Genomic DNA, 19,849 nt, shown 5'->3' with positions numbered 1-19,849 from the left:
CATTTATTTGACAATTTGTGTCAATGTGATTATATGTTATAGCGCACGTAGACGTAATAGCTGAGTATTTTTAAGCGAACTAAAGCTGTACTATACATTTAGTGACCCATCTTACTCCGTGATGAGCTCTGTTTACCGCTGCGCATGAGCACTGCTGTTGGGCTCATGGTTGGGTCAGCCTCTGGATTCATTACATACTCCGCCCTGAAATTAAACTGTCAGGCAAGAGTGTTGCTCCAGCCTCTTGCAGTTATTTAAATCAGCTTAGCCATACGGATGGGTAAAGAGAGATGGAACGTTTAATAACAAGTATTTGTACGGGGTTTTGGAGTTTAATATCGGGTATCCCCTGCCAAGCGAGAGGTTTACTCGTAGCCTGAGGCGGAAGCTTTGCCTGACACAACAAATTGAGGAACAATATGGTTTATAAACAATTGGAGGGTGACCAGCGCGTATTCCCGCTAAAATCGAACTTTCATTGCTGAGTATGGAGTGGGACGACATATCAGCACTGATCCATTTAGTGTAACTCCACTGTGTGTTGTCGAACAGTGTTTATCGGGGTTTATGTGTCCGAGCGTCTAAATAGCGGTGATGTGGAACGACGTAGAACTTTTGACCAACGAGGATACAAACAGCGTCCGCTTCGGCAGTGTGTCATCAGAGGAAAATGGCAGCAGCTTGTACCAAGTGGACACTCTGGTCAAGATCGCCTGCTCGAGCGAGGTAAAAACTATTTGGACATTGTTAACAAACCTCTCGATTTCACCTGTCACCCTTATACTTCTACAGTATGTGTGCTAAAAAAAGACGGCCTTAAAATTCACTGCCGTGTTTCACCCGAATGCCAAAAAAAGGCAGCTTCGCAAAAACAGTTTTAACAACTACTACTTCTGCCCGAAATGTATATATCAAGTACTGTATTTATGATATTTTGGGCATGTTTATATAACTCCACTCTCTTCTAATTGGGAAAAAATACATTTCAAGGAGTGCCAGTGTGTCAGATTTAAAATAAAAACTATGTGATTCCCAAAAAGTACTGTAAACATGTTATGTAGTTATATATTTATACGTATGAACGATCATTTTAGGTGTTTGAACCCCTTATAGGCCAGTATGCTTGATTTAAAAAAAAAAACAAAGCTGAAGTCAAAACATGTACACACCATACCAAACATAGTGATAGCAGTAAAGACACACATTTATTATTTCACTAACAGGTCACCTTGGAGAAAAATGGAAAAGGTGAAAAAGTTTGCTGCATGCTTTGAATGGGGAAAAAGAAGTCACATCTACTGGGCAAATATATGAATAAAATTGATGGCCAGTACACTAAATCTCTTGTTTATTGCAGTTAATTGGTTCCACACCCGACTGTGATAAGTGAATTTATGCAGAGTAGGATTATTTATAAATCAAATATTTTCATAGAGCAACCTGCTTATGACCTTCTGAATGGAGTTTTTAACATTAGAGCCCTCTAGACATGGAGTAACACCCCTATAGTCACCTTAACACTCCTATTACCCAATATAGTAGACGTAATCAGAGGGAAAAAAGCCATTTAAGACATAAATAAGACTCATGCTTATTTAGTATTGCTACTATTGCTACTTTGTTGCAATCAATGATTACTACATGGTATCACATTTTTGAATGCATCTTCTGAATGCCTTGTATTTGTATTTTAGTTAATTTAGCCATTTTTATGCTTTGGGGGGGGGACCTAACATTTTTTGACTAATCGTCCATATTCAACCACAAAACAGTATGATTTATTAGTCAATATATTTTTGAAAAACCGTGATTAGAGTGAAGTGATGTGGCGAGAGACGACTGTCGTCTAAATGGAACTCTGAACATATTGCAGTAGCCTATATTAAAACAAGTGTGGGACATTTTTTTCTATCACTTTTTGTTTGGCTTTGCCATTTTAGGCAAATTCGAAGAATGGTGACTTATCTTACAGGTGCAGTCAGACCCCCAACTTTATTCCATTAACGGCTCAAACTGGAGTATTCTTGTCGCCGACAAGACGGTCGTCCTCTTCGACCAGAGCTATCAGACAATCCTGCTGCTGCTTCACTTTGGTACGCGATGAAATGTCATTTTCGTGCCATCTTGATATTCACTTTGCATTGATATCAAATTTAATTTTTTTTTGTGTGTGTGTGTTCTCTAGAAAGTGATGTTGACGCCATTGATGTATGCCTGGAAGGACAGTTTGTGCTGGTGTGCGAAAGAAATGGAAACCTTCATTTGATCTTTGTGCCGCACAAGAAAATCCTCTTCACCAAAGTACTGTGTGACTTTATTCAGTGCAGACCATATACTTAAAAATATATTTATTGGGGTTGCCCAATAATATCGGCCACCGATAATTATTGGCCCGATATTGAAATAAATGTGTAATCGCACACACACACACACACACACACACACACACACATTGAAAGCCGTAAAGAGTTTTTACTGTCAATGTTGCAGAATTTCAACATCAAAAACATTGAATCATGTATGGTAGGTAATACTGTGCCGCTCACAAGCCTGGGAGGAAGAAGTAACTGTTTATTTAGCAAGCAGAGTAATGACAGAGCTCGCAACGAACTTACCAGCTCCATAGAAATTGTGGGGGGCTGTTATCATTCCACATAACGTTTTTACTTGCGCGGTTTTTGAAGAAAGAGCTTAAAAAAAAAACATTGCACAGCAACGTACTGTAATAGGTAGATGACAACAGACAAGACACTACCAACGAATAATCTTGAATAATCAACAGCTAAGTGATCCCTAAACGTGTTCGGCAGGGGTGTCCAAAGTGCGGTCCGGCCATTTACGGCGACGACTGCTGTTTTATTGGCCCTCGGCACATTCTAAAAATACAATTTTTATAAAAAAAAAAAAATTTAAAAACAGCAGCAAAAAAGAAAAAAAAAGCACTATTTTTTTTACAAGAATAAAGACAAAACATTTAAGGGAATAAAGTCACTATATTAACATAAAAAATATAGGAAATATTATAGGGAAAAAAGTTGTAATGTAAGAAACAAACCAAACAAAGAATTAAGTTGAAATTTTAGGAAAATTAGGTTGGGTGAATGCAAGTATGTTATGATAATAAAGTCAAAATAGTATGAGAATAAGTCGTACAAGTATGAGGAAAAAAATGTACACGAAGAACGTTGAAATATTTGTAAAAAACCAAATAAACAGCCAAAAAGTAATGTAAGGAGAAACTGTTGATAATAATAATAATAATAATAATAATAATAATACGCTTTGTCACTGATAAAATGAATACATATTTCTATGTGTAAATATATATACCTGTGTATATATACATTAAATTAAATATTTTGTTTGGGTTGGTTGAAAAACAAAAAAAAGTTTAAAAGCGGCCCCCACATCTTTTGATTTTTCAGTATGCGGCCCTTGGTGGAAATAGTTTGGACACCCCTGGTGTACGGTAACTAGCAGTTACACATTTAGGGCTCACATAGCTCCATAGGTGTAGGAGCAGCCGTTTACAGTACGGCAAAGCACGCATTTCATAAAGCGTCTTTCTGCAAAGAAATGTAAGTTAATGTCTCTCGTTTATACACTCACACGTACTAATATGCGTAATATAAACAATGTATTTGATCCTCTCAGATGACTAAAATAAGGACTTTATTGATCCCATTGAGTAGTTTCAATGCAATAAAATAAGAATATACAATAAGAACATGAAAGTTATCAATCAAAATAATCAGCAAATTCATGTATTTTAAACAGTACCCCTTTTAAGTACAAATAAATGAAAAAACATAAATCAATGCACAAGAAACACAAATGTATTCTTATATAAAACATGTAATGCATGAATTATCTACTGAGAGATGGGTGGCGTAGCCAACAAAACAACTGCACACATTTACGTAAGAGTATTGCTACTTTATAAGAATTTTACTCAAGAAAAAGATATGTGATGTGACACATGTCGGTATCTGTTGATATCGGAATTTGAAATTGAGAGTTGGACAATATCGGCGTATCGGTTATTGGCAAAAAAGCCAATATCGGACATCCCTGATATTTATTGTACATCAATGCTTTCTATGTTTATATACTTTGTAATTGCAGGCTTTGGTAGTGAAAGCCAGCGACGGGGATGACAAAACGTATCGTTCTCTCATCACAGAAGAAGACAAGGCTTCGCAAGGTGAAGTCTGTCCATGAGGGTCTCGCTGCTTATTTTCTACTCCACAATGTGCAAGACATCAATGTTCTTTTCATGCAGGGTTGTACCATGTGTTCCTCGTCACAAAGGATGGCTTTTTCCACATTACAAACCTTCATTTGGCAAAGATCAAAACAGGTATGCAACAATGTTTATCACAACAAGAGCACCTTTTTAATTAACATTATTTTTTTTCTTTTTGTCCCAGCCATTGAAAATATGGATATTGCCACTTTAAAAGACGTAAGTACAAAACGTAACATAAATGTTTTAATAATGGCTGGTCAGTTGCAAAGAGGACGGGTGGTAGTTGGAGAGAGGCTTTGGCAATGATTTGGAGTGCATGACAAAATGGAAAGAAAAACCATAGCTCTCATCAAAAGTATGGAGGGCCCCATGAATTCCAGAATCGCGGAATTGACCAATAAAAAGAGAATCTACTCTTAAACGAGGAAGATCGCGGCAATTGTCAATGAAATGCTGTCATCGTGAGGAGGAGGAATGCTTGTGAGGGGAAGTATTTCCCCGGCGGACAGCTCAATCGTGGCGGACTCTCATCACCGACAATAACCCGCCCCCTCTCGGACTAAACATGTCGAAACGGTGACCTGAAACACTGGCGGAAGTTGGCGTAAAAACTTGGAAACTCCTCTCTTACGGCGTGTGAATGGAAGCTAGCTGGGGTTAGCTTAGTTTAGCACAGCATTCCGGTGCGGCTCAGCCTGAATGAGTGTGTTTACACACGTGTTGTGTTTTACCGCTTGTTAACGTAAACCAGCGTTTTACAATGCCTTAACAGCTGAGCTGAACGCTCGGTCGAGAGTCCAGTCTTTCGGCCGAGCCGTCAGCGCTCTTCTCTACCATTACGAAGGTCTTGTGTTCGAGACCCGGTGTGGGCAGCAGGCGGGTTACATTATATTCTGTGTGCTTTGAAAGATCAGTCGGAATCGTCTAAAAATGGCCGGTACTGAAGGGGTTGTCTTTTGGAAAAATGGCTGGGATTGAATGAGTTAATTGTAGCATTTACGGTAACTACTTTTTCTTGATGCAGCTTCAGAGTGTCATCAAGATGGACTTCTGCTCCGCTGAGGAATACCACAACGAAGGCTGCAGCACGGCAGTCACGTTCAGTCTGGGCAATGACATCCATTTGCTGATCGGGGTCAGTGCCTCTTTGCACCTACACATTTCCTATAAAGAAAACATTGCCTAATAATTGTTATTATATGCCTAAATAAAAGCTTTTCAATGAAAAGAAAGTATTAAGCATCATGGAATGAATTGAAACAGGGCGATGGCGAGTATGTCGTCACCGACTGGATGATGGACCCTCGTCAGTCCAAGATGTGTCTCACTCAGTCAGTGGATAACAGTTACACAGCAGGTGAGGAAAAGGTTGTTATAATGACCTGAGTTCTGAAATTATGAAGACCGCTGGGGTCCTTATTAGCACCGAGCTTATTTGTTGTGGTGCCAGTTCCATTCTGAATTTCAAATGGCCCCGCTGGCCAGGTGTTTGACACATACAGTGTATGAGAGCTAGGCATTGGTCGGTATGAGATTCTGACGGTATAATAGCCTTGGGCGAGCATATCACCATTTCACGGTATTATAATTACAACTCTAAAATGTGTTATTTTGAAATACAGTATCTTTAAGAAACAACGTCAAGTCAAAAGTCATTTTTAAACCGTATAACCACAATGAAAGTGGAACGCACAGTGGTGTGAAAAAGTGTTTGCCCCCTTCCTGATTTTTTTTTTTTTTTTTTTTGCATGTTTGTCAAACTTAAATGTTTCAGATCATCAAACAAATTTCAATATTAGTCAATGACAACACAACTGAACACAAAATGCTGTTTTTAAATGAAACTTTTTATTAGTAATGGAGACAAAAACAATCCAAACCTACATGAGCTTGTGTGAAAAAGAGATTCCCGCAACCTCCCCGCCTGATTATTGCCACACCTGTTCTAAATCGAGAAATCGCTTAAATAGGACCTGGCTGACAAAGTGTAGTAGACCAAAGTATCCTCAAAAGCTAGACACCATGCTGAGATCCAAAGAAATTCGGTAACAAATGAGAAAGAAAGTAATTGAGATCTATCAGTCTGGAAAAGGTTATCAAGCCATTTTTAAAGCTTTGGGACTCCAGCGAACCACAGTGAGAGCCATTATCCACAACAAACATAATAACACATACAAACACTGTTTCACACCACTATGTATTTAAAATAAATACCAAAAAAAGGATTATTTCTAAATAAATAAAAGGCAGTCTACTGTGGCTAAGCATGCAACTCAAGTCACAACACAACTCAATATTTTCTTAGTAAAACAAAGCAAAATGCAAATAAATGCAATCAAGTGGCTCAAGAAGGTCACAACATAAAAAATAATAATTTAAAAAAATGGTAATGTTACGTTATTTTATTGTAGTGAACGTGCAGGTCACACTGTTCCACAAACGTTTCTGGGTCATGTGATTGCTAGCAACTGAGACGTTGTTAAGTGGTTGTTGCTCGTCGTTCAGTGGAGGGTAAACGCTTGATACCACTTATCCTCCACTCCTGTTTCATTCTGAAGCACATCTCCAGAGATACACACACAAACTGCATTGGATTTGTACCCTACACGTGATTTTAAAATGTTCATTTCCACTTTAAAGGTGTAAAGAAGATGGTGGTGATGGAAAATCGTGTGTACATTCTTGACACAGAGGTGAATTTACGCTGCTTGATGACATGAAAACTGTTTTTTTTTTTTTTTTTTTTTTTTTTTTTTTTTTTTTTTTTTAGCTTTAATAACCTTGCATCACTTTGTGTTCTTCCAGGAAGTCCTGAGCCATTGGAAACTGCGTTTCTTGTCCATGGTTGATATTTGGCCAAACGTCGCTATCCTTGACTTTGAACTAACCACTGAATGCGGCTCCGCAGCCTTGGTGGGGCGGTACGTACCCCTGTATGATATGCACACTGCAGCTTGGAAGCCACCCAATGCGGTCACCAAGTTCACTCATCGTTGCTGCTTATTCCAGTCAAGTGGAAGACGGCGTGAAGATGATTACGCTGGAGAAACAAGAAAAGAGTCAGGTAGCAAGGCATTGGACAGTTGCTCAGTGAGAACAAGGACCTTTTGAACCTCATGCTCATGTTTTCTTTTTTCAGATCAATTCACTACGAATCCGAAGTTTACCGTCGATGACTGCTTGCTACTGCCTGGATGTGTTCTCCGTCTCCTGCCTGGTCCACAGCAAAATAAATATGGTGAGCACTTTGTACTTGTTGCAAAGGAACGTGCAAACAAAGGAACTTGTGTGCCCCCCCCCAATAAGAAATAATAGAAATAGTTCCAATGTCAACCTTTTGTCAACATTTTACAAGTGGCTCGTCATTTTCCTCGATCAATAATTTAGTAAGATTAACTACTGATTAATCATTTTTATATTCATTTAAATATAAATGTTATTGATCATTATAACGTTCCCCGGAGGAGATGTGCCACAGTAGAGGTGGACTCAATTTTCCATAGCTGATGCATGGGCTTCTTTAGACAGCAAACTAGTCAAGTGGCTCACCAGAGCCTCTACTGGTTGCATCCAAGTAGTGCACTCTTTTGCCGCAATTGCTTCAAGACATGGTGAATTAACATTTTAACCGGCAAAGTCGCAAAATTGTGACAGGCAACATTTCTGATAAACCATTTGATAAACCATTTCTGCAAATATGCTGCCTCATGTAGTTAATGCCTGACAGCAGGAGATGGCGGACATCTTTAACTTTAATCTGAGCAACATTTGTGGACGTGGTTTTATGCAAAGTGTAGGAGTTGATAGACTTTCAACCACCCTGTACTTGCGGCAGCGAGTCTGCCCGTCACAGTCCACAAGCAGCATATGCTTTTGCCGCTGCTTTGCCTGACCATGTTTGGGGTGTCAGGAGGAGACGAGGGGGCTTGTCAAAAGGTGCAAATGGTGAGGGGGTAGCGAGAATGTAAAAAAATGCAGGTATAGCTGCATACCCAGTAGTGTCCTTGGCAAAAAAATTACTGCTAGTAGATAGATAACCATAGATAGATAGACCTGAGAATACAATGACCTAATAATAGATACTTTATGTCTATCTATGTAGTAATAGGGGTCGGGGCAGCAGTAGTGTTCAAGGTCCCACTGTAAGTGACGACGATGATGATGGCTGGGTGTGCTTGAGAGATGAGGAAGAGTATCAGAAGTGGATCAGACATTTTGATGAGCTGGTATCGTGGAGACAGGGATCTGACAATTTCTGAGCCTGGTGACGTCACAGTATGCACATTAGATGAGTGAATTTATCAGTCCGTGAGATATTACACCTATTTCTACTTTTCACAGTCTTAACTGCCATTCAAGTGTAAACATAAGTTAACCACTGTTTTTACATAACTTTTGGTCAAATTTGGAATTGTACAACCTTCCGGGCGTTGGACTTATGGGGTTCCACTGTGAATGGTTTTAACCTTTGCACATTAAAATGTCGGCACATCGTAATATGCAATGTCTTTATTACAGGACACCATTTATTTTGCAGAAGGGATTCGTACGGTCTCAGAAGGGTGAGTTGTGTGTTGTTGTTTTTTTTCCGTGCCACTGTAATATTCAGCCAATACTAAGGAAAACTAATACATTTTTCCATCATTCAGTCAGGGGGAGTGTGTATCGTCTGTTGTCGTGCGATGCCTGACTGAGGCTTTGCCGGAGAACAGGTTGGTCATTTTAATGCCGCGCTGCATAGTATTTACACTCATGTTGTTGTTAATGCGATTGTGGCTTCTTCCCAGGCTGAGTCGACTTCTACACAAGCACCAATTTGAAGAGGCCGAGAAGTTTGCCGCTGCCTTTGAACTGGATTTAGAAGTATGTTTGTGTACTGTACCTCTTCCCATGGAACATTGGTTGTGTCCCACTCAGATGCAGTGGAGTCACAGTCATGTGTGTCTTGTAGAGGTTTGTTATCCAGTATACCATAAATCCTCTAATTTAAGTACGTTTTAACTTATGATTTGGAGTGTGGGAGTAAGTGGAAAGGAAAACATAGCACTCTTTGACCGCATTTAAATACCGTACATTGTACGGCACAGCAGCAACAGAACCAGACCTGCCAACATGTATGCATTTTTCCTACATGGCAAGCGTTTTGACCTTTTGAGTTTTGTTGCATTTTGCTGATTTCAATTTCGAGTGTCGCAACACACCTCTGATTTTGGATCTGCATTTGCAGTAAAAATGGCCATTTTTAACGCATCCATTAGTTCCAGTCGCTACAAGCTAAGCAGTTGACGAGAGTTGCGGTTGCTCATAGAGTTGACGTACAGTTGGAAAAAAAATGCAAGAATTTGTATTTTGCACTGTTGGATCTTAATGAGGTCCTAAGTACAGCTTTGAAATGCAAAGAGAAGAAAAGAGAGTGAGAGCATATTTGCTTGTTTGCAATAAATTGCTTACTGTCATTTTTTTGGCCTTACTCCCATTTCCTCTTTTTGCATTTTGAAGCTCCATAAGATCCAACAGTGCAAAATGTAAGTTCTTGCAGTTTTTCAATTGCTTTTAAAATTTTCATTTGGGGTGTACATCTGGAGGTTACGTCCAACCACAGCGATTCATGGCAATGATTTTTGACCCAGCGCTGAGTACAGAGTGGTTTTGTAGACCACATACCTGGCAACTACAGGAGACGTCAATTGGAACCTTTACGCTATATTATTATTATTATTATTATTATTAACAAAGCATGCTTTGTTTACCTGCTATTTCTTCAGCTTGTCTACAAGGTGAAGCTGGGCTTCGTGCTGGAGCAGCTGGCCTCGGCGTCGGTGGGCGGCTACGGGCACGACCTGTGGTCGGAGCTTGTGAAGGAGGCAGAGATCAACTTGATGAAGATTGCTGTGAGTGTCCTTGCAAGAGACCACGTGAAAAGAAAAGCCCAAGGAAGAATGGTTTTGCCGAGTCTTTGCATGATGGTCTAGGATGAGCAGTATGTGGTGGAATATTGCCTCACCGCTCCGTGGCCGACCTTTGAGACCGCACAGAAGATGCTGAACTACGCTGCCGCACAGTACTCGTCTTTGCAGATCCAGGAGGCATTAGCCAGACTGGGAACCTTCTGCAGCCTTTACGGGCAGGAAAAATTCAAGTAAGGTCTTCACAGTCTTTACTGGATTTGCTGTTTGTTGGAAATCAAGCACATTGTGGTATACTTTATTTGGTGGCATTGTTGTACTTTATTTTATTTTATTTTTTAATTCACAGCAGTATTGCCTGGATTGAGTTCCTGAACAACACAGACATGTTAGGAGACATTTTGACCCACCTAAGACAGGGAGACTTGAGGGGTGCACAGCTCCTTTGGCTGCGTTATGAGGTACCCAGAAGACCTCCACCAAGGCTTATACATTTGTGCCCAGAGAAATTAATGAGTGATGACTGCCATCTTGAATTTCAACAGTGAAAAGTATCCAAGGGAACAAAAAGTCATAAGATCCTACAACAAAAGGGGCGTTAATGGGAAATAGGGGATAATTGGACAGAGTCTGAAAACGTAGCTCCCTTTCACCGCATGGCCGTTTAAGAACAAGTGTATTACACAACACAGCAGCAACAGAGCCAATGTTGTAATAGAGGCAAGGAGCAAACTGCTCAGCCAGCATTAAAATTGCTGATGAGTTCCTTGGAAATGATGAGTGTCACACCAACAGCTGAGTAACCATACCAACATTTTAAAGCGCACGCAGAGCTAGATGAACTCCAGCATGCTGACCACGCATCAGACTTGGAATGCTGCTACTGCCATCTTGTTTCAGATGCAGCAATTTGTAAGACAACCCCACACAGATGTACTGTAAATGATGTTCCTGGTAGAGGGAGCTAAAACCCTATGATTTGTAAAAGTGAGTTGTAAAGTAACAGTCACTCTTAATTGTGAGGGGTCAATGATGTAATGGTTTTCTTAAAGGGCCAGATTGCAGCTGGTTTCAATGAGAGCAGCCTGCAGGCCGTCCTCGATGCCATTCCGGAGGACCTAGCGTCCCAAGATCTGTGTCCTTGGTTTAGGACAGTGTTTCTTCCTTTTGTGAGAAGAGAACTGCCAGCAGGACAGGTTGGGATACTTTCTCTCACACACACACACACACACACACAAACGCACACACCATCAGTTGTACGGTATGTAAATAAACACTTTAAACTGTCCTTGCTCCAGAAAATCCTGGCCAGATGGACAGAGCAGAGGGCGCGTAATCTGGAGTTAACAGAAAAGGTAGAGCAACAACTTGGAAGCTGTAAATGTTCTTCTGCACTTGATGGAAGTTGATGGTGTTTAAATATTTTTCAGGGCGCTTGGCCTCAGAACGGGCTGGACCTGGCAGAGCTCGGACTTCCGTCTTTATGGTCACTGTTACAATCTGTAAGTTATAAATGAACATTTTATGATGTGACTATCATTATTACATTTAGTTACACACATTATGTCCTATTTGGTGTGTGTGTGCTCTTTTCTCAAAGGGTTCCGATGGTGACTCGGAAGAGGTGAAAAACCTCATGACTCTGGTGTCCAACCTGCGTCAGTTGCTTGACCTGCACAGGAAATATAACTGCAGGCTTTCACTTTCGGTCTTTGAGAAGGTTTGTGGGGTTTTTCCATACTGTGGGAACTCTGGGAGACGAGTAGCTCACCGTACCTTTGCAGACGTCATCCTGTACATCTTCTACGCACAGCAAATTAGTTGAGACTGACTCAGCAGCACCTCTGCTGGTTGCAGACAAGTAGTGCACCTCCATTCTGCCTCAATACCTTCAAGACATTCTCAATAATGGACCAGTTGCTTAATAGTCCCGTTGTAATAGTGCACACCATAAATGCTGTAATTATAGCCTTTATTTACCTACACTGAAAAGAGGATTCATTGTAAATTGTAGATTTGAAAAACTCATAATTTAAAACTGTCAACTTTAATAGTACAGTCGTCTCTTGCTATGTCGTGGTTCGAACATCACGCCCTCCCTCTATCGTGGTTTTCAAAAATTAATAAACGATTTCGGGGTTGTATACGGCCTATTACTGTATTTGTTTAAAAAAAAAAAAAAAAAAAAGCATATTCAAGCAAATTGCACGTATTCTTGACCAAAAGTAAGCCTTTTCAAGCATAAAAATGGCTAAAAGAACTAAGAGGCATTCTAATTGTGAATGTAGTATTCTACAATGGCCACTAGGTGTCAGTAGATGTTCAGTGAGACCAGCACCAGGTGCAATCGCTAGAACAGGCATTTATTGCAGGTTTAAATGATCTCACGACCGTCTCAGTAAGAATAACATAATATTCACAATAATAACACGGGCTAGTATTGGGGTCATAACCCACGACAAGCTAAAATTCGACTCTGAAACTCCGATGTCACTTTCCTAGGGAACACATTTACTGTGACACCTCTTACATGGCTTATTTACTCTTATTATCTCTACTCTTGGTTAATATGAGTGTTAATATGAGTGTAAAGCCATTTAAAGCCGCCATTACAATACATTGATGAGACAACAGCCACCGCAGGAAGTATACTGAAAAAAACAAGGAACTGCTAATATGAGTCTATGTGATCTTATTGATGTCTAATACGTCTTATTTTCTCAGATTTTATAAATATATACTATATTAGGCAATGCAAATGGAAAGGTGACGAAATGGGTGTTATTTCATGTCTAGAGGCCTCTAACAATTAAAAACCATATTTAAAAGAGTGTAAGCAGGTTTTCTATGCCATAACTACGAAAATATTCCATTTATTAATATTGAATCCTACTTTCGGAAATGTACTTATCGTGGTCTGGTCTGGAACCAATTAACCGTGTCATACGAGGGACGACTAATGCTTTTGAGTGCATGAGAAAGTGGAAAGAAAAATGTAGCATTGTTTGACCACATATTACTCAACGCAACAGAAACAAAACCAATGTTGTAACAGCGGTAAGGAGCAAACCGCTCAGCCAGCATTAAATAGCACTGATGAGTTCATTGTAAACAACAGTATGGCAACAGCTGAGTAGCCATACCGACATTTTAAAGCGCATGCAGAGGTAGATAAAGCTGATAAGATGCTGGCCACTCATGATACTTCAAATGCAGTTACTGCCATTTTGTGGAGTTAAAAAGAAAAAAAAGACACCAGGAGGTTGCCTGAAACCACAGCTGTTAATGCCAATGTTTTTTTTTGACTTGGAGGTAATTAGAGACCCTTGCACTGATTTGATTTTGTAACCCACGCACCCGGCAACTCTGGTTAATTGAAGCATTTACGGTAAATATTTCTTGTTTTTACTTTGTTAACATATATTTAATCCACTTAAGGGAACTGTACGCCGCGTGGCTTTCCTAATGCTGGACAAAGTGGCGGCTCCGGAGCTGATCTCAGCCACCGTTAACAACAACATCCTGCCTTATGCTGAGGAGCATCACATTTCTTTGGATGAGCTTCTTCTACAGTATATCAAGGTACCGTAAAGCAAAAATCACCAGTGCCGTCAATGATGTGAAATGTTAGGAACAATTTGAACGTGTAAAATGTGTTTTTATTATTTGTTTTTTTGCCAGGATCTGCTGGAGCGTTGCAGCTCTCAAACCACAACACTTTTCACGGAATGGGAAGCCAAAGCAGTGGCTGTCCTGGGATGCATGGCTGATACGGATGTAAGCACATTTTGTAATAAGTTTCTATGGCAACCGGTGCAATGTACAGTAGAGCACCAACATTGACGGCAGGTCTTGGACAATAACCCCCGCGAAAAAACGCAAATCATCCCTAAAATGCTTACTTTTTGAAACTCCAAACCAGCGCTGCAGCCATCGAATATTTTAGTCATTGCATACTATACTGAAGTATAGTATGCTTTTGATGAATCAAGTAATCTGGAAAAAAAATGTTTGCTTGGTTAAAGAGCAATTATAAATAAACTGGTTTGAACTATTACTATTCCCTGCAGCTGACGGTGGAAGCGGTGCTGGAGATCATGCAGAAAGCTGTCTTCCCCTGGAGTAATGTGGTGGAAAAGCTGGTTCAGCAGTACCTGGAGATGAGTGGACCAAAGTAGGTCACTGAAACAGTTCCATCAGCTTACATTTGCAGTTTCTGTATGGTTTTGATGATGATTGTTCGCTTGCTCGAACAGACAGGCGCTTTTGAAGGAGAGCTACCGTCTGATGGAAATCCGCAAGCTCCTCAGGGGCTATGGCATCCGTAACTACAACCTCTCAAACAGAGGTCAAATCATGGTAAAATATTACTGTCATTTATTTCAGATGCATAAACTGTGGCATTTCTGCCTTTGAACCCTGCCTGATGTCTCTTATAGACGTTAGTCAGATACATTCTCAAGCAAGACTCGCCAACGTGCCTCGACGACGCCCTCACTTTAGCGGAAGCATACAAACTTCCAAAGTCAGAGATCCACTACTTGTATCTCACCCAGCTAATAGGCCAAGGCACGGTATGTATGTCACTAGCAAAGATATCAATATCTACATTTTTCCTTTAAAATAACAAGTGATATGTTTTTTTTGTTCCATTTTAAGAGCGAAGAGAGCATCATGGCGCTGAAGAGGCTGCCGGCCGAAGAGGTAGAGTGTGTGATGGAGCGCCTCACATCCTGGGCCATCCTGCAGCTGGAGGACAAAGACCACCTATCTGATGAGGTGAGATGAGGCCTATTTGGGGAAAAAAAATATGGTTATTTGCCCGGGAATATATTGGATCTAATGCTGTGGCTGAAGTTTTGTCGTGTAGATATCCAATTCATGCCTCTAGTCAGTTAACCGCCAGGTAGTGCAATTGCCAGGGGTTTGGTCAAATAACATTGCCATTAACAGATGTGGCTGTCAGCAGCTTTCTCATTTATTAACTCATTCAATCTCAGTCATTTTTCAAAAGACAACCCCTTTCTTGTACCGGCCATTTTAGATGATTTTATGGTGAAGTGTATATTCACAACGTGCCTGCTAGTTGACCGTTGATGAAAACTAAGGACTTGACCCAATATGCTTGTCTACGTTAGCACAAGAAACAGAAGATGGTCACTGCTCAGGTGATGGTGGAGGCCCTGAAATCCCAGCACGTGTTACAGAAACGTAAGTACCTGATTCGCTAGCGCAGCAATGTGCGCTTACCGGTACTTTACGGTAACTACTAAATCACAAGTAAGCACATGAACATCCAAGAGTGACGCCCCGCTTTCACGTCCCCACCAGATGATACTCTGAAAAGCATGGAGTGTGAAAACAACCTGAGCACATTCAAGGTCATTGCCCACTTACAGGTGAAAATCAGGTCAACACATCAAGTGTTTAAATGTTTCTGTTCATCGTAACATGCACTCTCTTTTCAGGAGGATTTCGATCTCTTCATCACCCCCTCCGATTATGAAGACGCCAACATACGCAAACAAATCCAGGAGCACCACATCGCCGCCTACGAGGGAACACGTGGCAAACGCTCATCCGAGAGCAGGGTCACGGCCGCCCCCGTGGTGGCCAACGATCCCGACGGCAAGACCAAGACCATCTCCACCGAGGCCGGCCTGCGTCGCCTGGGGAGGCAGCTGCAGCGCACCGAACAAGAGCTGTGGTCCGACTTGGCCCTGCGTGCTCTGGGGGTGGGCAAGGTGCACAAAGCCCTCAAAATTCTCAGGTATGCATGTGTGGATATTGATGAGACTTTTTTTCTGCTCATGCCTTATTTAAAGAGAAGGCAACACTGGTCTATTTAGAAACAGTAGCCCTTTTAATAGACAAGGAATCATATTTAGTTACAGTAGTCCAAGTGGATGTGACACTCCCTCACCATTAAACAGTACATCCAATTAAAAAAAAAAAAAAAAAAAAAAAAAAAAAAAATGCTAATATGAGGATGGGGCATTACAGTAGTTTCTGGTGTATAAGCCGCTACTTTTTTCTTTACCTTTGAACCCTGCGCCTTATACAGTGGTGTGGCTAATTTATGGCCATGTTCTAATCCCATGACATCTCCTTTACTTCAGAACTACTGCTAATTGTCTAAATACGGTGTCGCTTGTGAGTCCGTGAGGAAACAGTAGCTCTTTCTTTGGCAGGAGCCAATCACGAAACAGAAGGGAACTCACGACGAGCTTGTCAACCCACTGGAAATCGACTGAGGTCATTACGTAGTCAATATTATAACAGTCTGACTCACGGTGTCCTCTTACAGAGAATGCTAAAATCATCACACCGCAACTTAACACTCAAAAGGTAGCTAAGAAATATGCAATACAAGTACCAATACGAGTTTAAAATAAAAAAACAACTATTTTTAACGGCTTCCCATCATGCATTTTTTCCCAGCAAAGCATTTCATTGGCTATGGCTGCCGGCGCTGCAGTGATTCATCTGATGCCTCTGTCCACCAGAGGGAGCCACAGGAGCCCAGAGATAGGCTCTTCCCCAGCAGCCATGTCCAATGAAATGCTTTGCTGGGACGAAATGCATGATGGGAATCCGTTAAAATAGTTGTTATTTTTTTATTTTAATCTTGTATTGTATATTTGTAAGCTACCTTTTGCGTGTTAAGTTGCTGTATGATCATTTTAGTGTTGTTTGTAAGATGATACCACGAATCAGCCAGAGTAATGACTGAGTCATGACCTCATTCGATTTCAAGTAAGTTGACAAGCTTGTTGTGAGATTTTTCAGAGCTCATGATTGGCTCCTCTCAAATGAAGGGGTACCTGGTCCTCACGGACTCGTGCGCGCCACAATATGCCATTTCATGATGTGGACATGTGCGGCTTATATACGTACAAATCTTTAGTTCTCTCTAAATTTGGTGGGTGCGGCTTATACACCGGAAATTACGGTATATTACAGCCTACGGTATATTACTGTAGGCTGAAAAAAAGAGCATTGATATACACTGGTTATATACTGTACATGAGCATAATTCTTATAATACCCAAAATATGTTTCAATGCAAAACAAGCAGAAGACTACCAAATGAAAATAAGGAAGTTGAATCAGTAAGACTGTAAACATAAGGACGTGCCTCTTTGTGATTTACTTTTAGGTGTTGCGTTCTTTGTTTTGCTGGTTCTGGAGCCCTGGCTAACGTGCACACTGCACATGTTGCACACCTTAGCTTAGCCTAGAATTTGATACAATAGTTGAGCATTTTAAAATGAACACAAGTGGCTGCATTAGGCTGAAAGTGATAATACATACCGTAGGCTAATGTCAGGCACCTTCATTTGTCGCCGATGTCAGAGAGCTGTATGAGCACCACTACAACACCAGCACAGGGAAGGTGTTGTTCACGGCCGCCAAGACGTTATGTCAGATGCTGGAGGCGGACGTGCCCATGGTGCTGCCCGATGAAACGGACCTGCCGGCAGTCATCCATGAGCTGGCCTGCCAGTCCATCACTGTGTGCCACCCAGGTAAACGGCAGACATGATGCATTCTTAACTTCTACTTCTGTTGAAGTCTTGCTGATTATTGTCCCGGCTTGTTTGTCACGTATTCCATCACTCTTGCAGACTTGCTGCAGGACTGTTTGGAGCTTTGCAAGTCAACACGCATCGCAATGGATGTCTATCATCAGTGTCAGTTATCAGACAACTATGGCTTTGTAGCCAAGGTTATCTTTTTTTTTTTTTTTTTTTTTTTTTTAAATTCAACCAAGGGAATGAATATAGTGTAAAATAGAATAATACGGTATTTATTTTGTGCACAAAGGATTTGGCCTCAGGTGCAGAGAAAGATGTTTACTCTCAGTGGAACTTCCAAGATGTTTTTAATGAAGACTGCATCGTTCTGGATCCTGTGTGTGTGTTACCAGTCCAGTATGAAATCACCAATTGCTTGCTGCCTATTTCTCAAGGTAACACTCACTCTGTGTCTATATTAGGGGTGTCCAAAGTGCTGCTTGAGGGCCATTTTTTTTAATTGGCACCTCGGCACTAGTGTTGTTTTTGGCAGTCGAAAATGCTTCTTGTTTTAGTCACATTTTAGTCATTTTTATATGTGATGGTTTTAGTCCAGATTTAGTCGGCGAAAACTAAAAATGTTTTTGTCTAGTTTCAGTAAAAAAATTGAAAACGACAAACCTGTTGGCACACTCCAGATTCGACAGTGTCTTGGTTGTATATTATGGTGTTTGTTGCATGTTTATAGCTTCATTTGTTGTCTTCCTATGATGAAAATTCCAAAGGTCCCCTATTCCAAGTGCTCTGACCATTTTTTGTGGTTATATGCACAAATGCCAAAAATTCTCGATCCGTATCTCCCCCAAAATGTAATCAGTTCTTCCATATCCCATTTATGACAATTCCTGAAAAAGAGAAAAAAAAGCATAAAGTTGAAATATTAAACACAAAAATATGTAATTATTTAAAACATTTGATTAAAAAAAAAGTTTTATTAGAAACAAAACAATGAATAAAGTTGCAGTTTTAGGATAAAAAAAAGTTATAAAGGCAAAATATAAGAATAAAGACATAATATTACAATAACAAATGTACAAGAAGAAAGGAAAAAACAAGCAAAAAGGTGCAACGTAAGGAGAAAAAGGTCATACTGGTAATACGATACACTTAATCACAAATAACACAAACCTGAGCTGGAGGCTGTTTTTTCCTTTCAATATAAAAAAACAGTCTCAGCATATCTAAATTGGCTTGGTTTAAAAATTGTGAAAGTGTCTCCTGCATCCTTCTGATTTTTTGAGTATGCGGCCCTCGGTGGAAATGGTTTGGACACCCCTGATCTATATTGTGTGTAGTTTGTTTCTTACTGAATGCTTCAAAATACTTGTTTCCTGATACTGCAGATACCAAATTGTACCCACTGGACTGCTCCTGCCTCTCACACTGCGCATTTGAAGCCGGTAGATACAGTATTTACTTTGGTTTTTCAAGGATCCCTTGAAGCAAATGAGCCGTAAACACTATCTTGCATGCTTAGAGCTTTTAGATAACCTTTTTGTGCTTATTGTATGCAGGTTCAAATTACCTGCAGCCCCTGTTTAGTCCTCTAAACATCATGATGCAGATGTTACAGGAGTGCAGTCAGCTGGAGCTGGCCCTTCGAGTGCTGGTCAACTGCTACAGCAGCTGCCTGCAGCATGTCACCTCCAACGTTATGGACGCTAAGATTACAGTGCAGGTAGGATGCCGACACATAATATTTCTTTGTCCTTCGGCTTTTCCAGTCAGGGGCCACCAGAACGTGTCATTCGTATGAGTGAATTGGCTGAATTTTTACACCGGATGTCACGGTACAGTAGGATTTGCGATACATGTCACACGATGACGATAATATCTCAATATGGTGAAACAAAGCCAAAAAAAATACATTTCATAGTTTAGATTTTGCAGAATAATTCCTGTAGTGTACAAACAACAAAGGTGCAAAAACAAAAGTCAGGAGCGTGTACAATTACACCACCAGTGTTGCCGACACATACTGCACCACATATGCTCCAATTAATGCTTCAGGTCGGTTAACAATTAATCAAATAACATTGGCAGTACAGCAGCCTCCTGATGTAGCTTTCATTAACTCCACAAGATGGCTGCAGCAGCATTTGAAGCATCGTGAGTGG

The 19,849-nt window shown here is 40.6% G+C and overlaps 1 protein-coding gene across 4 annotated transcripts in view; it reads left to right on the top strand.

Annotated features, from left to right (window-relative positions):
- The first annotated feature begins 423 nt into the window (after window positions 1-423).
- The window catches only part of kntc1 (kinetochore associated 1), a 45,305-nt gene continuing 25,879 nt past the window's right edge, over window positions 424-19,849 (top strand). For 3 of the 4 annotated variants that reach the window (XM_054774836.1, XM_054774835.1, XM_054774834.1), the window contains exons 1-36: window positions 424-726; window positions 1,973-2,093; window positions 2,186-2,301; window positions 4,126-4,204; window positions 4,283-4,360; window positions 4,431-4,465; window positions 5,274-5,384; window positions 5,513-5,606; window positions 6,890-6,942; window positions 7,055-7,170; window positions 7,259-7,313; window positions 7,389-7,487; window positions 8,768-8,811; window positions 8,899-8,961; window positions 9,037-9,112; window positions 10,015-10,140; window positions 10,222-10,388; window positions 10,505-10,616; window positions 11,208-11,351; window positions 11,454-11,510; window positions 11,586-11,657; window positions 11,756-11,875; window positions 13,594-13,737; window positions 13,837-13,932; window positions 14,226-14,329; window positions 14,412-14,514; window positions 14,595-14,729; window positions 14,815-14,934; window positions 15,294-15,366; window positions 15,487-15,554; window positions 15,624-15,925; window positions 17,512-17,684; window positions 17,784-17,884; window positions 17,983-18,127; window positions 19,076-19,132; window positions 19,247-19,410. In XM_054774836.1, coding sequence (XP_054630811.1) covers window positions 595-726; window positions 1,973-2,093; window positions 2,186-2,301; window positions 4,126-4,204; window positions 4,283-4,360; window positions 4,431-4,465; window positions 5,274-5,384; window positions 5,513-5,606; window positions 6,890-6,942; window positions 7,055-7,170; window positions 7,259-7,313; window positions 7,389-7,487; window positions 8,768-8,811; window positions 8,899-8,961; window positions 9,037-9,112; window positions 10,015-10,140; window positions 10,222-10,388; window positions 10,505-10,616; window positions 11,208-11,351; window positions 11,454-11,510; window positions 11,586-11,657; window positions 11,756-11,875; window positions 13,594-13,737; window positions 13,837-13,932; window positions 14,226-14,329; window positions 14,412-14,514; window positions 14,595-14,729; window positions 14,815-14,934; window positions 15,294-15,366; window positions 15,487-15,554; window positions 15,624-15,925; window positions 17,512-17,684; window positions 17,784-17,884; window positions 17,983-18,127; window positions 19,076-19,132; window positions 19,247-19,410 — 3,855 coding nt within the window. In that variant the 5' untranslated portion in view covers window positions 424-594. The remainder of the gene's footprint in view (window positions 727-1,972; window positions 2,094-2,185; window positions 2,302-4,125; window positions 4,205-4,282; window positions 4,361-4,430; window positions 4,466-5,273; window positions 5,385-5,512; window positions 5,607-6,889; window positions 6,943-7,054; window positions 7,171-7,258; window positions 7,314-7,388; window positions 7,488-8,767; window positions 8,812-8,898; window positions 8,962-9,036; window positions 9,113-10,014; window positions 10,141-10,221; window positions 10,389-10,504; window positions 10,617-11,207; window positions 11,352-11,453; window positions 11,511-11,585; window positions 11,658-11,755; window positions 11,876-13,593; window positions 13,738-13,836; window positions 13,933-14,225; window positions 14,330-14,411; window positions 14,515-14,594; window positions 14,730-14,814; window positions 14,935-15,293; window positions 15,367-15,486; window positions 15,555-15,623; window positions 15,926-17,511; window positions 17,685-17,783; window positions 17,885-17,982; window positions 18,128-19,075; window positions 19,133-19,246; window positions 19,411-19,849) is intronic. The other variant, XM_054774838.1, reaches the window with a different exon arrangement.

The sequence above is a fragment of the Dunckerocampus dactyliophorus genome, chromosome 4 (assembly GCF_027744805.1).
Source record: "Dunckerocampus dactyliophorus isolate RoL2022-P2 chromosome 4, RoL_Ddac_1.1, whole genome shotgun sequence".
In the NCBI taxonomy this organism is placed as follows: domain Eukaryota; kingdom Metazoa; phylum Chordata; class Actinopteri; order Syngnathiformes; family Syngnathidae; genus Dunckerocampus; species Dunckerocampus dactyliophorus.
Note: the sequence above shows the minus strand (reverse complement) of the source record. Positions and strands in the feature narration are given on the sequence as shown.